The sequence below is a fragment of the Tasmannia lanceolata genome, unplaced genomic scaffold, assembly GCF_043159265.1.
Source record: "Tasmannia lanceolata isolate RefF3 unplaced genomic scaffold, GAP_Taslan_0.1 ptg000007l, whole genome shotgun sequence".
Taxonomy (NCBI): Eukaryota; Viridiplantae; Streptophyta; class Magnoliopsida; order Canellales; family Winteraceae; genus Tasmannia; species Tasmannia lanceolata.
Window position 1 is genome coordinate 7,369,182 of NW_027518684.1, and position 19,080 is coordinate 7,388,261.

The 19,080-nt window shown below is 37.4% G+C and overlaps 2 protein-coding genes across 8 annotated transcripts; one reads left to right on the plus strand and one right to left on the minus strand.

The window, feature by feature from the left end:
- The first annotated feature begins 1,261 nt into the window (after positions 1 to 1,261).
- On the plus strand, positions 1,262 to 9,639 carry LOC143881675 (histidine kinase CRE1-like). 7 transcript variants are annotated; one of them, XM_077384912.1, is made up of 13 exons: positions 1,263 to 1,631; positions 1,861 to 2,027; positions 2,105 to 2,266; positions 2,923 to 3,156; positions 3,251 to 3,420; positions 4,341 to 4,559; positions 5,194 to 5,380; positions 5,470 to 5,521; positions 6,285 to 6,514; positions 6,803 to 6,901; positions 7,105 to 7,796; positions 8,277 to 8,783; positions 9,020 to 9,639. In XM_077384912.1, exons 3-13 carry the CDS (start codon positions 2,114 to 2,116, stop codon positions 9,282 to 9,284), a joined length of 2,808 nt encoding a protein of 935 aa, XP_077241027.1. In that variant the 5' UTR covers positions 1,263 to 1,631; positions 1,861 to 2,027; positions 2,105 to 2,113; the 3' UTR covers positions 9,285 to 9,639. The 7 variants fall into 7 exon arrangements, with proteins under 7 accessions (XP_077241026.1, XP_077241027.1, XP_077241024.1 ...); XM_077384911.1 differs by having other exon boundaries at positions 1,262 to 1,631; positions 1,861 to 2,266; positions 2,926 to 3,156; XM_077384909.1 differs by having other exon boundaries at positions 1,861 to 2,266.
- A 1,630-nt stretch (positions 9,640 to 11,269) lies between these two features.
- On the minus strand, positions 11,270 to 17,736 carry HMT-1 (Homocysteine S-methyltransferase family protein). Its single transcript, XM_077384917.1, has 7 exons — positions 17,501 to 17,736; positions 15,471 to 15,527; positions 14,993 to 15,198; positions 14,691 to 14,820; positions 12,090 to 12,293; positions 11,896 to 11,967; positions 11,270 to 11,731 (listed from the first exon to the last, which is right to left on the minus strand). The coding sequence occupies exons 1-7, from the start codon at positions 17,669 to 17,671 to the stop codon at positions 11,588 to 11,590; spliced, it is 984 nt and encodes a 327-aa protein (XP_077241032.1). The 5' UTR covers positions 17,672 to 17,736; the 3' UTR covers positions 11,270 to 11,587.
- Between the last annotated feature and the right edge of the window lie 1,344 nt (positions 17,737 to 19,080).

The following is a 19,080-nucleotide window of genomic DNA, read 5'->3' on the forward strand; positions in this document are numbered from 1 at the left end:
ATAACCAAGGTTTTAAATTTCCACCGACAACAGCGAAACTGAAATTGCCTAAGCCCGAAACGGTACCAGATTTTGGCCGAAATTTCGAAGACACCAGCCCTACTCCTACCTTGTCTGCGTGATCAGATTTGTTGATCCAAAAGGCAACCATATGTCTGGCCTGATGCGAGAACAACTTGATCACATGTCCTTGAGTTTTCGTTTGGTGTTCTATGTAAAAAAAAAAAGAAAAAAAACACTAAATCTTTAATTTTTGTAATATCCGTAGTCCTATATGGGTCCAAGACCACTGTGTAGGTCGCTTTCATAATGTTTTACAAGATCAAAGGTCTTGATGTTGCATACATTCGCTGGGCCCTCACTCTACATGAGAGAAGGATCTTCTTCATGTGATTATACGACCGACTAACCTCAGATAGACCAGATTATAATCCAGGCTGACTCCATCAACATAGTTAGATGGGTTACATGGGAACACTTTGCATGAAAATTTGCAGATGCTAAAGAGAAGATACCAGGGCCATGATATTAAGTTCCAGCACGTCTGGCGATCGACGTAAAATACATAGAAAATTATGTCATTAAGGCTCCGTGTCTTTCGATACGTCCATTTTTATGTCGAAAGAAGACAATATAAGGCCTTTCATCATATAAAAACTCTTGAAACTTAAGAAATGTTGTACAAAGTTCTAGTGTTGAATCTAGATAACAAATATTGTTAGATTATTTGATTATATGTGAATAAACTCCAAATGCATCATAGGAATTATAAGAATAGAGCCGTGGGGATTCTTGATTGGTGCTGAGCTAACCACTCGTACCAGCAAAATATAGTCAGCAAAATATAATGAGGAATAGATGAATCAGGAGTTATTATTTTAGAGTTTTGGGAGGATAGAAGAAGTTTTTGTCATGTTTTATTAAAAGAAAACCACTCGTTTAGACCCATTTTTAATTAGGGAAAAATACACATTCAACGTAAGCCCTAATGTTTAAAAAGTTACAAGTAGACCCCTGTGGTTTCAATTTGTGAAAGGTAGACCCCTCAGTTGACGGTTCATCCACAAAAGGGTTAGGATGATCCTATGGAGCTGATTTTTTGGGCACACCCTATCTATGTCAGGGCCCATCAAATGAACGCTTTGGATCATCCAAACAATGTGGGCCCACTGTGTTTTTGGTAGTGGGCCCAAACCCATACCCGAATCCAAACAAGAGATTGGCTTCTAAATTGTGCGAATCTTTAGGAACTCATACCATACCACTTAAGAAGCGCAGAATCAGAGCTCAAAACAAGAGATTGGCTTCTAAATTGGGCGAATCTGTCGATGAACCCTAAAAAAATACATTCAAGAACTGTAGAAATCGCATCTTTGTACTACAATGAGAATATTGAAAGAGATTTTTTTTTTCAAAAGCGACATGTATAATAGAGAGAGAGAACATAGAATAGTGTTGGAAGGGGAAGAATTTTTCATGGTTACGATGCGTTAGAAGAGATAGTTGCGTATCTTAAAAAATCCAGAAATTTGATTCAGTTTGCTTTGAAAATGGGAGATAGAGCGAATATTTCAATAGAAAAGTAGATTGAGGGTGATAGATATGAACAAATACATTTCATCAGCAAACAGGTAAACGGAACTGTTATACTAACTCCCTCCTCCTCCTCTCTCTCTCTCTCTCTCTCTCTCTCTCTCTCTCTCTCTCTAGGTCAATTGCTTAGGAGTTTTAATAATAGAGAACGTTTATGTTGTATTATTTTTTTCAAATTTAGTTGAGACCTATAATGGAGGAGAGGAGGAGAGGGGGAATGTGATAATGAAGAAAACTGTTTTGTGTGTGTGTGTGTTTGTTATTTAGGTGAGAGATGAATTGGGTAAAAGGAGAGGAAGAAGAATGAGGAAAGGAGAGGAGAATGGTGGTTTTGTTAATGGGTTCGAAGATGCAGAGCCATCATGCGGTGGCGGCGAGGTTAACAGAAGGGTCAGCAGGGGAAAGAGGGATGAGACCAATTCAAGTGAGAAGAGGTTGGGCTTTGAAGCTACTGGTTCTTTGGGTAGTGGCCTTTGCGGTCGTTGCTAAGTTTGTCTATTTCAAAATGAAGGTTGATGGCATGGAGAGAAGGAAGGAGGTTCTCGTTTGTATGTGCGATGAGAGAGCGAGGATGCTACAGGACCAGTTTGGCTTTAGCGTCAATGATGTCAATGCCCTTGCCATTCTAGTCTCCATCTTCCACCACCACCAGACCCCTTCCGCCATTGATCAGGTCTTTTTTTCTTGCATTTATCCTTTTGGCTCTGTTTGGATGCTTAGAAAAGTAAAGTCTATGGAGGGGGTAGGATTTTAGATGCGTTGTAAACCCTGGTAAAGCCATGTGCTTTTTCCTGTTTGGATGCAAGTTAACCGAGAGAGAGAGAGAGAGAGAGAGAGAGAGAGAGGATTGCCTAAAAATCTCTTCTTTTTTCTCAGATATTTCATATGTAAATGCTAGTGATGCCCCGTCACCAAACATGCAATAATTACTCATTTCTTGTTTGTAATCTCTAGGGATTTGGATGTTACATTTGCAAACAAACACCACCAAGTAATCCAAAAAGTACATTTTTTTGCTTAGAGATTGCTTGAGGATCCCTTGCATGTGGTATCCAGACAAAGCCTTCGGGTTTCATAGTGCTTTTCCTTCTTGAAGTATAAATGATTAAATAACACCAACTCTGTCAGCTTAAGCTTTTTGAGTAATTGGTTGTTTCACCTGATATAGCTATTGCCTCACGACAGTTCATAATTTGAAAAAAGAGGGGCCACGCGTGAGGGGGAGTGTTGAAGTATAACTGATTAAATAACACCAACTCTAACAGCTTAAGCTTTTGGAGTAATTGGTTGTTTCACATTCCTGATTTGGATTGGTGCCGGAAAATGCAGAAGACATTTGCAGAGTACACGGTGAGGACAGCTTTCGAGCGGCCCTTGTTGAACGGAGTGGCTTACGCGAAGAGGGTTATGCATTCGGAGAGGGAGAAATTCGAGAAGCAGCAAGGGTGGATGATTAAGACCATGAAGAAGGAGCCATCGCCTGTGCAAGATGAATATGCTCCTGTGATATTCTCCCAGGAGACTGTTTCCTACATTGAATCCCTTGATATGATGTCTGGCGAGGTAGATTCGATCTTTAGTTATGAAATTTTCGTTTTGTTATGTTTTTTTTTTTTTGTGGTTCTTGTGTCTAACTATATATTCCCTTTCAATACAGGAGGACAGAGAGAACATTCTGAGGGCTAGGGCTTCTGGGAAAGCTGTTCTTACAAGACCCTTCAGGCTACTTGAATCCAATCATCTTGGTGTTGTTTTGACTTTCCCTGTCTATAGCTCTAGTCTCCCTGCTGATGCAACGGTGCAAGAACGCATTGATGCAACTGCTGGGTAAGCTTCACCTTGTATGTTTCTCTTCTGTAACTTATCTTCTACTTGTTTCTTTTTTTTTCCTTTTGAGTGGGTCTTCTAATTGTTTTAAGTAAGCAATATTTTTGGCACGGATTTTAGCTGTGGAATAGAATTCATGTTTGGAGAGAATGTTCATCATCAGTCTAGGTAATTTATAGTCATTAAATGAGTCACATATTTGAATTTCATCAATGTGTCAAACAATTATTGAGTGTGAATGGACTCCAAATTTTAAGATCATAGTATATAATAGACCAATCAAAACTAACATCATGGTGTTCGTTTCTTCCATATAAAATAACTAATTACTTATTTTGAATGGTAAAGAATTATATAAAAGGGAGAAAGCAAGGGGGAACCCCGTAACTGAGATGGTCAATACCTCAAGGAAAGGTGATAGCATGAACTGGACCTTTGTTATAGTGTCATGTACCTTTTAAATGGTCTCATCCCTGAAGGTCAATCATAGTTTGTAGCTACTTTGAAAAACATTGATATTGTTTCAGTTTTCCGATTTTCTTGACTGCCGATACTTACCCTATGTTTATACTTGTACTTAACCTTCTACTTGGTTGTGTTATTTCCAAAAGGTTAAGTAATTCTTAATCTACCATAAAGGAGATGGAAACTTCTATGAGTATGTGCTCGCGCGTGCACCACCTCTCATGTGTTTTTTGATATATAATGTAGAGCCCAGGACCCAAAATTTATAGAACACAAGTCTTACGGGTAGGTCTACATGACCGAGCCAATTGCCTTCTTAGATTCGTATCCTCTATTTCAATGGTCTGGTAAACAGTAAATATATTGCTTTTATTTTTTTCGAACAAGTTTTTTCTGGCAAGAATATTATTTTCCTGTTGCTTCTTTGCGGTAAATTATTTACTGATGCCATACAGATATGTTGGTGGAGCTTTTGATGTTGAATCACTTGTTGAAAATTTGCTGAGGAAACTTGCTGGGAACCAGGCCATTATGGTGAATGTTTATGATGTCACAAACACTTCCACACCATTGATAATGTATGGACCCTGGTATCCAGATGGTGACATATCCCTCTCGCATGTCAGCATGCTCGATTTTGGCGATCCATTCAGAAAGCATCAAATGAGCTGCAGGTATGCACATCCACTCCTATTGCTAGATTTCTTTTATTCTTTTCTAGGTGAACAGAGAATGCAAGAGGAACATTCCTATCACAATATCACCCTTCCTCTGTTTGGTTGCCAAATGCTCGGCATTCATTGGTGTTTCAAAACTCCAATGAACTTCTAGACATCTTCCGATTCATGTTTGGTTGCCAAATTTGCATTGAAACTCCATTTGACTTCCGGACATGTTTGCGGCATCATCATTGCCTTTTTTCCTACGTGGCGCTTATGTGGCACTAATGTTACCTCTCCTCATCTTCTAACCAAATTTCACCAAAATGGAGAAACTTGGGTGGAAGAAGAGTAGAAAAGGTCTTGTCTTCTCTATTTCCCTCTCTTCCCTATCTCTCTCTACCACACTCTATATTTGTAATGACTCCCCTACATTTTGTACTGCTCTTCTAGAGGTGCCAGGCGCAACCAAACACCACTTACCACTCTTCCAGTACTATTCTAGACATCTTCCATGCTTGTCTACTCCCTTTTGACTTCTTTTTCCACTACTATCCCAGCCACCTTTGAGCAACCAAACAGAGCATTAGAGAACTAACGGGCATGAGGCATGACTTTTGGGGGGTAATTATTTGGGGATCTTGTGCAGATACCATTTGAAGCCTCCCATTCCATGGTGGGCAATCACTTCCTCAATTGGATGCTTTGTGATTGCTGTATTGGTCGGTTATATCTTGTATGCTGCAGTTATTCACATTGCCAAAGTTGAGGAAGATTTCCGTAAGATGGAAGAACTTAAAGTCCAAGCAGAAGCTGCTGATGTTGCCAAATCTCAGGTCCCACACCAAACCAATATCATGTTTACAGATCTATGATTCTGTGTCTTGTTCCTGACTAGAAGTCTTTTCTGTTTTCATCGTGGCAGTTTCTGGCAACTGTTTCTCATGAAATCAGAACGCCCATGAATGGCGTCCTTGGTATGTTCAAGATACACAATCTTTATACTCTTATTTCTAATATTAATACAAAAATCCAGTGATATAAGATATAAGAAAGTGCCTTCTTAGGAAAAGTTGTTCAAAGTACACACAGGTGAACATTAATGCTATTCAAAGTACATATTGTATGTAAGTACATACTATATATAGGTACATAGGAAATGTTCTCCAGTCTCTTCAATGGGGTGGTCGCAGCAGCTATGGACTTTGGCATGGCAATGGCGGTGACACCAATTGCAGATGCAGGCAGGTAGACTCCTTCAATCACTATATCTCTGACACAGTGGGAAGGAAGCAGCCCTAGCCTTTGGCCAAGCCGATCATTCCACTGGTATCACGCACTCACTCTCCTGTTTAGCGTACGAGTGTAGCTTACGGAGCTCCGCCATCCGAATCTCGATTCGCAATAAGGTGAAAGACTAGCGCGCAAGTAGAGTAGGAGGTTGCCAGGTTCTGTTTTGCCAGATAGACAAGTTTAAAATCTGATGCACCAAATATTTGTGCAGAGCAAGGGCAAATAGTCGGATGAAGTGCCACGTATCTAAGGGTAAGGGGCGGGGGTGATAGACAACACCTGACCGATAATTAAAACTCTCTAATACCATATAAAATTTGGCTACGAGCAATATTAATTATTAGAGCCTCAACTGTATTCATAAGTACAGACATTATACATATGTGGTTGAGAGATGGCAGGCCTGTCACCAAAGAGGTGATTACCATCTTATATTTTTAAATGCAGGGATGCTGGCAATGCTTCTAGATACAGATCTAGGTTCAACCCAAAAGGATTATGCTCAAACTGCTCAATCCTGTGGGAAGGTACTGATAACATTAATAAATGAAGTGCTTGACAGGGCAAAAATTGAAGCCGGCAAGTTAGAGCTAGAGGCAGTGCCCTTTGACCTCCGATCCATTCTAGATGATGTTCTTTCTTTGTTTTCCGGGAAGTCCAGAGACAAGGGTATTGAAGTAAGTTTCATTATGAAGCAACAAGAGCAAATCACTGCATTCATCTTTGGATCAATTGGCTAAGAATAGTGGGATAGTTTTAGTATGATTACCTTTGTTAGTTCTTGAATTCCTTGTCAGTATGTACATTTCGTCTTAATTCCTTATTTGATAGATTGCCATGTTTCTTTGCATCTATGGCACTGACTTGTAATTCTGTTGTGATTCCTGTGGTTGGTGGCCGACACTACATTCTCTGTTCTCCAATTTGTTCATTGTGATATCACATAATCAATTGGCAAAGTGTAGCTAGCTGTGCTCGTCTCTGATAAAGTTCCAGAAATTCTTATAGGAGATCCAGTGAGACTCCGCCAGGTTCTCACGAATCTTGTGGGAAATTCAGTTAAAGTAAGTATTCCATCCAGTGTATTAGTGAAGTGCATTTATTTTCTCATTAACTGATATAAAAAAATTTGGACAAGGCATCATAAAATTTAACCCAGAAATCCAATGTCAACTGGTCATGGATACAATATAAAAAAATAATAATCCCTTCTCTCATTTGGCTTCTTTAATTATTCATGCATTTGTTTATTTGTGGCTCTTGACAGTTTATTGAACGAGGCCATATATTTGTCCAAGTTCATCTAGCTGAAAACATGAAGTTAGCGATGGACACAAAAATTGAAGAAGTGGAATTTATGTCAGGTGGCAGTCCATTCAATACCTTAAGTGGTTATGAAACTACTGACAAAAGTAACTGTTGGAAAACCTCTCAAGTGCTACTCGCAGGCCGGGAATTCCAACCCGATGCTTCCGTGAAATGGACCTCCATGGATGAAGCTAATAATATAACTTTGATGGTTAGTGTTGAGGATACAGGGATTGGGATCCCATTCCATGCCCAAGACCGGGTTTTCACACCCTTCATGCAAGCAGACAGCTCAACTTCCAGAAACTATGGAGGAACAGGTATCGGCTTGAGCATTAGTAAGTGTCTGGTTGAGCTCATGGGAGGACAAATAAGCTTCATAAGCCGTCCTCAAGTTGGAAGCACATTCACATTCACTGCTGTCTTCGAAAGAAGTGGGAAAACATCATTTAATGATCTAAAGCGACATCTTTCCGAGGCTCTTCCCATCGATTTCAAAGGGATGAGAGCAATTGTGGTTGATAGGCGACCTATTAGAGGTGCTGTAACAACATACCATCTACAGAGACTTGGTATTACAGTTGAGATTGCGAGTAGTATCAAGAAAGCATTTGATGCAGTATCTAGACAAAATGGCTGTTTCAGACCTGGGTAAGAGTCCATTTTAGTTCAACTTTTATACAGCCCATTTTCTTTCCTATCTATTTTTACGTATAGAACTTTTTGGAATTTATTGCTGTTACTTATTTTCATGTGTTGAGATGTAAAATTTCCATCTGTAACTCTTAAACAGTTCATTCTTTTGGCCCTTTAAATAAAGCCTGACTAGCTTTTTTATTTGCCTGTGAAAAATGCATGTTATAATTTCTGTGTGGGTGTGTGCTTGTACATTGTTCGTGGAAACAACCAGAACTACCCATCTTCTTTTCCTAAAATTACTAAATTGCTCTTGATTTATTAAAATTGATAACTATTAAGATTGTTTTCTTTCCATCCACATCAAACAAGCTCTTGCAAAGATGACCAGAATTTCACATAAAAAGCTATATCACCCTTTTCTCTTCTATCTTGTTCACTAATTTATGAATGCTCCACATCAGCTTATTGAATTGGACCATACTGTTTCCACAGAATTGGAAAACAAACAGATATGATTCTGGTCGAGAAGGAATCGTGGATTTCCGAGGTGGCTGTTGGCTTTCCTGAATGGTTACTGGACCGGAAACGAAATGGTCAAATTCTTGAAGTGCCTAAGATGATCCTTCTCGCGACCTCTATTACTGTTGTGGAATCAAAAAAAGCAAAGGCTACAGGTTTTGTTGACACTCTGATCACGAAACCTCTAAGGGCAAGCATGATAGCAGCATGCCTTCAACAGGTGCTAGGTTTGGAAAGCAGAAGGCAGCAAGGAAATCAAATGCTCAAAGGTTCAGCTTTGCTTCACAGCCTACTGTTTGGGAAGAATATATTGGTGGTTGATGACAATGTAGTAAACCGTAGAGTTGCCGCCGGTGCATTGAAAAAGTATGGGGCTAATGTGGAGTGTGCTCAAAGTGGGAAAGCTGCACTCACGATGCTTCAGATTCCCCACAAGTTTGATGCTTGCTTCATGGATGTTCAGATGCCGGAAATGGACGGGTACAGTTTACAGAATTCTCTACTTGTTCTTAAAATGCAGGTTTACTATTGCTTTTTGTGTATGCTTCGTCGCTTTTCCAGAGCTTTGATACATAGTTTGTCTGGTTTTCCAAAACTTCCTCTTCAATCTAATATACTTTCTGAATTTGTATGCTTCCTGATCTCCATTTCCTTCCTTTTGCTTTCTACGTTATTATAGGAAGAAACCTCAATAAGAAGCTATGTGCCCATTGCAGGTTTGAGGCAACACGGCAGATTCGAACGATGGAGAGCAATGGAAACTCCCAGATCATGAACGGAGGAGCCATGGTGGACAAAGTGTCCGAAAAGGCCAAGTGGCATGTCCCCATATTAGCCATGACAGCTGATGTCATACAGGCAACATCCGAGGAGTGCCTGAAATGTGGAATGGACGGTTACGTCTCGAAGCCTTTTGAGGACGAACAGCTTTACCAGGCAGTCACAAAGTTCTTTGAATCGAAACCCGTGTTGGACACATAACAGAACAGAGTTTCAAGTAATCGAAGAATTTGAATCGGTAATCTCCTTGACTCAAGGAGTGGTTGCAAGAGAGACATTGCTGAACAATTCTGGCAATTTTCCTATTCCTTGGGTGTTGTTTGCTGTTTTGTCTCTGGTTTAAGTATCCGACAACAGATTGGGTCTCAAGGGATCGACTTTGTGAGCGAGATGACGAACGGTGTCCTGAGTATATTTATACTTCTAAACTTGCCTATTTTATGTATGCATCTTTATCAGAATCAGGTGTAAAAGGGTGGCTTGGGTTTCCCTGCGCTCTGGAAATATGTTGTATGCTAAATATTTATATAATATATGCCTCTCTTATTTTCCTCTATTTGTTGAAGTTGTTTTGTTTGTAGTTGCTTGTTAGAAGGGAAAGGACCCAAGAGAACCACGAGAATTAACATAATTGGTAGCTACCTATAGAAAACAGACAATTTAGTGATTGAGGTAGAAAATGGTTACTATTTATTATGGACATTGATATTGGCACTACCATGTTTTGATATTGAGACGAACACGCCTTGTCTTTTCCTTTTTGTTTTAAAAAAAAAAATTGTTCCAAGAGCTTTGGGGAATTTAATAACCTTTTGACGGCTGATGAAAGATAAGTTGAGTTTGTCAAATTATCAAAACACTGTATTGCCATAACAGTAGCCTTTATTATTAATACTGTATCCATGCTATCATATTTTGATAATAGCACTACTCATTTTTTTACACTTTTTAATTAGCTCTTCAATGCTGCTACGATAGTCAAGGTGCTATCAACAGCCGAATATGTGAGTGTAAAAAAGTAATAGAAAAATGTGAAAAAAGCAAGTAGTGCCATTATCAAAATATATTGGTGTAACTTTTCTTTGCATCATGAAGATCCTCTTTCCAGTTTTGATAATGGTACTCTTCTTTTTATCACAGACACTTTTGATGATTGTTATTGTTAAACCTTTGCCATTATTGTTCATTATCTCAGTTCCTTTTCATTTTTATCATTATTTACAACTGAGAGTTCATCATTGATCAAAGAGAGCATAACCCAAAATCACAAAAAAGTATATGGGGAATTTATGGGCAACATGTTTCGCCCCCGTAAATTGATTTTATTGGTTTTCAATGGACAATTTATTGGAAAAATATTATAGTTAATATAAAAATAAACAATTAAATCAACAGAGTAGTATTAAAAAAATTGTTAAAAAATATTTGTTAAATTAGAATTTTACTAAAAAAATAGCAATATAACATAATAAAATGCTTTATGATATATATAGGTAATAGGATAAACATGCCTATAAACTGGCATTTTTATTGGCTTACTCATCCTCTGCATTTTCATATTAAAATCTTATTAACTTGAACTAATCACCTAGTAGGCAAAGGTTTAACAATGATGTCAAGGCCATCATTATTAATTTTTGGAGAAATAGCAGTCCTGGAACCAGTTGAATTGCAGTATGCCCCAATCTCTGATATGCACATGTCATAAATATAGTGATTAACTGAACAAAATTGCTCTTCCTATGATATGCATGGCATAAGTATAGGGATTGGACCTGCTAATCCTGTTTCAGGGCCAATAAATATGGCCATTTTTCTTGGGCTACAACTCATCTAAGTGTTGCTCATCAAATCAAAACAGCTCTGATCACCAGAACTGTGCTAAATGTTTTGAACTTGAACCGAACTGCACAAAAGACCCGTGATTATTTAATCTATTGTCACAAGAAAACCTTTTTAGTTGTTAAATTTCATATTCTTGGTTTTTGAGCTAGATTTAAAATCTAAAATCAGCTCTGAAATTAGAACACCGGTAGATCTTAGCATTTGATAACCCGAAGGTCCTCATAAACCAGTATGATGAGTGTTTTCTTGAATATATGAACCATAAATTGATATGAACCCCTTTTGGATGGCACACTAAAGAGAACATGTAACCACTTTGAGGAGGTCAACCTCCCTAGACAAATAAGAAACTAGTTTCTTCTTAGCCATTCACTGATTATTACAACTTTTAAAGTACATCTCAAGCTCCCAACATTTCACATTACCCACTACTAACTTGACCTATTCCGAAAGGACTCCACTAACAACTGAACTCCTAATACAATTAAAAAACAACAACTGAACTCCTAATATTCTAAACGAAATAAGACCGCCACTAACAACAGGTCCTACTACTAACTGTTTCTTAAAAAACAACAACAGAACTCCTGATAGCTCAGCTTAGCTATCATGTTAAAAATGGGCATTTGGGGGGTTATGTTCTTCCTCAGAACTGTGAATCAGAACTTCTCTTTGAGAACCTTGGAAATTGTTCGTATGGTAGAAGGTGTCGTCCTGCAACATCCTCCAATAAGACTAGCACCTGCCTCATGCCATCTCTTTACAGAGAGCTCGAACTTCTCGCCATCAAAACATTTGGACGGCTGTCAAACAAGACAAAATGTGAATGAATATAATACCCAAGGTATTTTTGAAGACCAAAATCCCTCATTCTTCAAAAGAATGTAAATAACGACTCTTCAGGGATTACTTCCAAGATTAATTTAGATATACAATAAAAGAAGTAATACAATAAATCAGCACTCACCATCCATCTCTTAGCTCTGCCATCCCATACTTCACCACTATTTGGATAAACAGCTATTGCTTTTTCAGTCAACTGGAAAACAGAATAACTGACTGTAAGTCTTAATTACTCTAAATTATCACAATGTAAATAAAGGAAACATGTAAAAAATTAATAACAATGGTTGTCATTTCCAGCTGATTGAAATGTCTTACCTCTCTAAATTTACAAATGAGGTTTTCCATGAACTGTGGTGGCGTGCAATTTATTCCTATCACATTCACTCTGGCACTCTTGTTCAGTATATCAAGGCATTCGTTAAAGCTCTCGCCCGAGGAAGCATGCTCACCGTCTACAGAGCTAAAGCAGATCCAAGATGGAATTTGGACCTTTTCTTCATCAAGCAGTTCAACGCAAGCCTGTAGATAGTTTAGTTAGATGCCAAGAGAATAACAAGTAATAACTTAAAACGTGAGAGATTCTGGTATTAAATCCCTGCTTTGCAAAGCATATCCTAAATAGCCATCAAAAGTCATGATTAACCAAAAAGTTTAACCATTTGAAAAATATTTGCAAAAAATCCCAAAGCATCATTTCAGTTGGGCAGCAGACTATTATTGACATAAATGCCCTTAAGTAATTATAAAATTGTGATATTTTGCTGAAAAACTTCTAAAGTCTTACAGTTCTTATTTTATAAATGGGGATTTGCTACGGTCCATCGCAAAAGGCATTTCGCAGCTGGTCTGTTGCATGTCAGACCAGCCACCTCGTGAATGAAGACAACAGCTTTTGTCTCCATTCACGAGGTGGGTAGTCTGATATGCGACAGACCACCAGCGAAATGCCTTTTGCAAAGGACGCTAGCAATTCCCTTATAAATGATACCAGCTTTCACAATAGTATAGAAACAAAATCTTTTTAGGCAAAAGAACGGGGCTGTATGGGCGTGTAGCTACCTAAAGGACATTTTCATCATAAGAACATTGGTACATAATCTATGTTGATGAAAGTAGCACTCAATTTTAAGCACTTAATAAAAACTTTTTTCTTAGCAGCTTTTCATCTTAATCATGTAAAGGGAAAGCACGCCATCTTCAATCTATTGATGATCAAATATTTAGAAAAGACACACTTTAATGAACTCACAAAATCCGTGTCAAATGTTTTTTATTTAGGCGGCAAAAATTAAGAAATCATTTCCAAGAGTAAACTATTTCCCTTCTACTATTTTCTTCAGCTAGAATGTATGAGAATGGTGATGTCTGAATAAATAATTACACCATTAAAAACTTTACCTAGTAGCTATAGGAAATCTTACATCAATGTTGATTTTATATAGGCTAGATATTCAACAACACATGCAATTCACTTCTCAATCATCCTGCTCAGCAGCAATACATTAACAACAGAGCAGCAAAATTAGATGCAACAGCATAAGACTGCTCATCAATCAAAAGAAATACATCTTAAGCCACAATTCTCCAAACAGAAAGGTTTGAAGCACCACATAAGAAGTGATAGTTGCCTTGGACTTAAGATCCAGCAAGTTTCCTCTGTGAATGCACTCAACAGATAGATTCTTTGGTTTCTATAATCTAGATCATGCAACCAAAACATACAGAGCTGTGACAATAATCACATAACATGTTGAAAAGCTAAACACAAATCATTTACAAGTAAAAACAATAACTTCTGAAAGCAGGATGGCAGTATGACATGAATTTATCGGAATTTTTCGTGATAAAAATATAATAGGAAGATACCACCACAATATTTTCCTGAATCTCGGAAAAATTTTGGGATTTTTTTAATAAAAAATCATAAAATATTGTGATAGTTTCAAAAATATCAGTGATATTTGTGACCATACTCGGCACGCCAATAACATGCCCCATAGTTTACCAAAGGTGTTCAAAACGCCCACAGATTGCAAAGGGACCTTGCAGTGATCAGAATAAAAAACTTATGCAAGAAATCTGAGTCTACAATCCAAAGCTTCAAAGATCAAATGTTATCGTATCAGATCCCACACACAAGTCGACCAAATTTGAAGATGTTAAGCAAAAAAATAAAACAAAAGAAAAGAAAGACCTCCAAAATCAAACAAACACTCAAATATCAAAAGCCCGAAACTATGGGTTACAATACTGTATTTAAGAAAGTAAATGAGAAAAAAAAAATGGTCAGTTTCATTCATTATCAACACCAACAAGAAACAGGGTATTATAGAATAACAGAAGATAATGAAGGTTAAACTATGACTTAATGCAGTTGATCTCTACATCATTCCACTTACCAATCCGCCCTACAAAATTAATGAAAAATACCAGATTGATTAATGAAAAATAGGACATTACTAATTTTCATTTCACAAAATGCAACCAGATTAATCAACTCATCAAATTCGAAATATGCTCGGGTTGGAAAATGTTTTTTTTTTATCAAGACTGTATATTAGATCCAATTATTTACCTTTTTATATTGGCTATATAAATCAGGTTCACCTTATGTCTTCAAGAAAGAAATAAAGTTCAACCAGTTATTCATAAATCTGGAACTGTGATCATTCAAAAAAAAAAAAAAACTGGTACTGTTCTCAGTGTCCCTGGTACTGTTCTTAGTCAAAAAACTGGTCATGGTCCCAAATATGGATGACAAAGGAATTTGATCTTTAGTGCCAAACTGTTATTTCTATATTTTTACACTTTCAGAGAATTCTATATTTGAGTAATTAGAAGTAAATGGTTGCTCATTCGCAATAGATTCATTAAAATTTAATAGATAAATATACAAAGCTATCAAGAAGAGCAAACCTGGGCTTCAAGTTTGTTGGGGATAGTCTCAAAGGCTAGCATATCTGGACCAGCCTCCACGAGGACTTGCAACCGCCGCCTATGAAAATCCTTCAACTTGTCTATACTCACATCCGCTCCATAATGCCCACTGGATGCATAAGGCATAATCCCATCACACATGCTCAGATGCAACTCCAATTATACAAATATAGGTACTTATATTTAAGAGGTTGTTCAATATGATTATTGAGAATCAATTGCAATTGATTTTATGCATTCCATAGAATGGCCAATAAGAGCAACTGATAATTAATATGCACCTGTATTCTGAACCATCGGCAAGATATGCTCCATAGCTTCCAATGGAAGCGGCAACCAAAGCACGGTTGTAACTATGTTCAGGAAGCTCTTGCACGACTTCCCAGAAATGATCTCTGGCTTCAAGAGCCAATTTGACGCTTCTTCGAAGTAATGACTCCCCTTCCTCAATGGACAGTCCTCTGGACAAAAAGCTTGGGAGGGTTGCCTGTAGAATCATAAGGGAAAAAAGCATTGTTAGGTTGAATAATTAAAGGGTGACATGAGTCATCCCAGGATATCCTATGTTTGAATGTGTATTGTGGAGAACTCCAATGGAAGTACTCCTAGACATTAGTTTGCGCGAAAATTCTAGTGGTGTTTCAGTGTCAGATGGGTGCTCCTTGGATTTTTCCACATTCTTATAGACTGACTATTTATGATGCAATGGGTCTCCCAAATACAAGATGAACATATGTTTGGGTGAATTGGGCACCAAACCTGATAGGATGAGGTTACTAATATATCTGCACCTGCCTCAAGATATTCCGAATGAACCTGCACATGAATAAAGTTCAAAAATAATTAATTATAAATCAGAGATCCATTCAAAAGAAAGAAAGAAAATTATAGCTTCTTTTTACTAGTACAGTTACTAAGTATGCCTGATTGCAATAAAAGTAAACAGTCAATTAGAGTTTACAAGGAGAGCTATCAAACAATGCTTGGTAAGTTACCCATTCTTGTTTCAAAAAAAAAATCTACTTGTTCTATTTCAATTGTAGGAATATGCTGGTCGAATTTGATGTGGGATACTTCGCTGCTTGTGTCCAGGAGAAGATGATATTTGCCTAGATAGATGGGTCCCACTTAGAGTGGAATAAATTAGGATTTAGCAATATCTAAATTGACTTTTGATATTAATGTGGCTGCTGGCAATATTTTTAGTACTTGTCTATATTTAGTAGGATATGGAGATTTGATATGACTCTTAGCATATTGGCTACTCTTAGAATAGTAAGTTATTATTTAATTAGTAAGTAAATTTGGGTAGGATTCTTATTAAGTAAGAAAGTTGCATAGTATCTATGGGATATAAATAAGTTGAAATCTTCTATTCCATCAATGAATAAATCATCTTAGAAATTGTATCTTTTTGGACAAAGGAGGATTGATCCTTCCCTCGAAGTGAATCAAGAGACTGGTCTTCAATAAGAAGATCAATCACTTACGAACCGATTCGGGTCTGTAACAGGTGTATCTGCCAAGATAGAAAATTGTCAAGGATAAACATGATGCAAGTGTAGGTTTTGATGTTGTTGCGACAGAGGCAGCATTTAGTATCCAGATTAATATCCATCGCCATTTAGGACTTGAACTCGATCCATACCAGGTGAACTCTTTTATCCATAGCAATCTTGATCCAAACAAGGATGGCTTGTAATTCAAGAAGGTAGATTTCTTTAGGGTGTAGTTGGGTGTAGGCAAATTGGAGGGCTCCATTTGAATCTCTAGTAATATCCCAAATGGAACCAAACTCTTCACTAAGATAAGATCCCATTGGGTGGTTTTGAACAGTAGTAGACTAGCAGTCTGATTTCTTTTGGCTTACAGGTGAGAGTGCACCCATAGTTGGCAAGAAATTTTCTGCTCTCATAGTGATTCAAGTATCTTATGCTTTGCAGAATCTCATCAAAGATTCTCACAGCTGAAGTATAGGTGGTCTATAATCAGGGAGAAATTCAAGTATCATGTTTCCTGAAAGCATGTTTCAGGAAACATGTTTCTGACAACGTTACACAAGAAGAACAAATACTAAGGCAATAAGCAATTGAGCTTTATGTTATGCATCGAGTTTGTACAAGTTGGTGAACCAATACAAGAGACAAAACCCAACAAGATGATGGAATCAGATCTGATATCCTACTAAAAATCCAACCTAATTTTATCAAATCCCCTTTACAAGAAGAGATATATCCTACATAAAATCCAACCAAATTTCATCAAATCGCTTTTAAAAGAAGAGGAAGGTAGAGAAAATGTCACTGTTAAATTCGCTCAATGGCCAAAACTGGATCGCATCTATCTATCAATCTAAGAAAAGCAAATTCACAATGGCTGAAATCATTCAGAATGGTGTCTGAGTGAGCCTTTTAATTGATCTAATATAATGATTAATCATCAAAAACAGGATAAACAATCTGATTAATATTTCCTAAAACATTACACTAGAAATGCAATCTATATACCTTCTAAAGACATATAGTACACAATGAATAAATGGATATCATGTTGGATAACAGACAATCATGATATCAAATCTAATCTTCGGCGTCTTATAGATTGCTATCTATTCTAAAAAGCCCAGAAAATTGCACCAAAATTGCAACTTGGGTGTACATCCAAACGTACCCATATACACAAAAATCTCTTGAAAAAACTCCATATCCATCTCTCTAAAACTCTAAATGTTAGAAGAAAGAAAAAAAGAAAAGAAAAGGAGGAGGTGGTATCAGATTGAATTTAGACACCTTTTTGATGAGATGAGGATCAGTGATCAAGCAAAGGGCACTCCAGAGAGGGTCGTTAATGGCTGCACCATGACTCTCCAGCTGGGTCGCGAATCCACCGTCGATCACTGCACATCCCCCAGCTCTTTCAATCAGATCCTCCACCGTTGATCTCCCTCCTCCTAGCCCCATCTCTCTCTCTCTCTCTCTCCCACCCACACTACAAAAACAAAAAACCCAACTCAAAGAGATCTAACAAAGTTAGATAATATATAATATGTAAAGATTTAGAGAGAGAGGTTTGAACATAGACTAGTTCCCAGCCTTATTCAACGTATGAATTGAGGACGTTAAAAAGGAATCGGCGTTCATTTCTGGAAATCAAATGCAGAATGGGTCCCACATTTATATAATAATGATCCATTTTTCCCCGGACTGCCCCTTTTAATGTGTTCGACTGGTCTTCTTACACTACAAGGGGTGGCCCGGAACGAAGAGAGGGAGGACATATATCAATATATCATTTACTGATATGGCCGCTCATGTATAAGTAGAAGGAATGGGATATAAAAATAGAAGTAATGGAATGTTAATGGGTTTTCTTATTCTGTTGATTTGAGAGTAGAGTTAAAACAATACTGTACGGCTGGCTTTTGGAAAATGTACACGGGACGAGTGCAAATGGCAAGTTGGCAACTAAGGAATGCTAAAAGAATGAAAATGTGTTATTTTATTTCCAATTTCCTAATTTTCAGTGCATCCAAATAGATCCTAAGAATATTATAATTACCTATCTGCTGCTTTTATATTCCAGGGATGAGGGTGATGACTGATGAGTGTGGGCGACTTACTTTTCTTACCATGTTATTTTTCACTGGGGAGAATTTAGGGATTTGTCTTTTGCTACCCGTGTAACTTTTTCTATAATATATGGTAAGTAAATAAAGGTAAAATCCGTAATGAAAAACTTGAAAGTTATTTAAGGCATGAAGAAATGAAGAAATTTTTTTAGGATTCTTGTAGATTCGTTTGGATGTGGGCATTTTTAGTAGTTTTCCCAAATAAAAATATTTCATGAACCTAATTTATGAAAATTGTAAGAGAGGAGCTGAAAATGAGTAATTTAAGAAGAAGGAAGTGGAGAGAGCATGAGAAATCCCTAACAATTATAATGATGGTCCCCAGTCTTAAATGTGTTCAGTGACTTGAATCCAATGGAGCACTCTTACAGCTTTTTTTGAACGGGTGCCCTTCAGTTTAGCATTCCACAAAAAAAAAAAAAAAAACCAATATGTTTTTCTTTTCCATGTTCATCCATCATTGTAGGGCCATGCATGTGGGATTGATTTCCTATGACCAACAAAATGAACGGTCCTGATTGCCACTCTCATGTGCCACATGTACAATGGGATATGCAATTTACCAAAGTTTTCATTCCCACGAAGGATGCTACTAGCATTTGGCCTTTTGATATTTTATCATATTTTTTCTCTCCCATGCATTACGCGTACGCGACAATTACCAACCACTAAATCTTTAACTTGTGGCAGACTGAAAGTCCAAATCGGATACTTCTAAAGTTGAGGAAAATGATGTTGGGG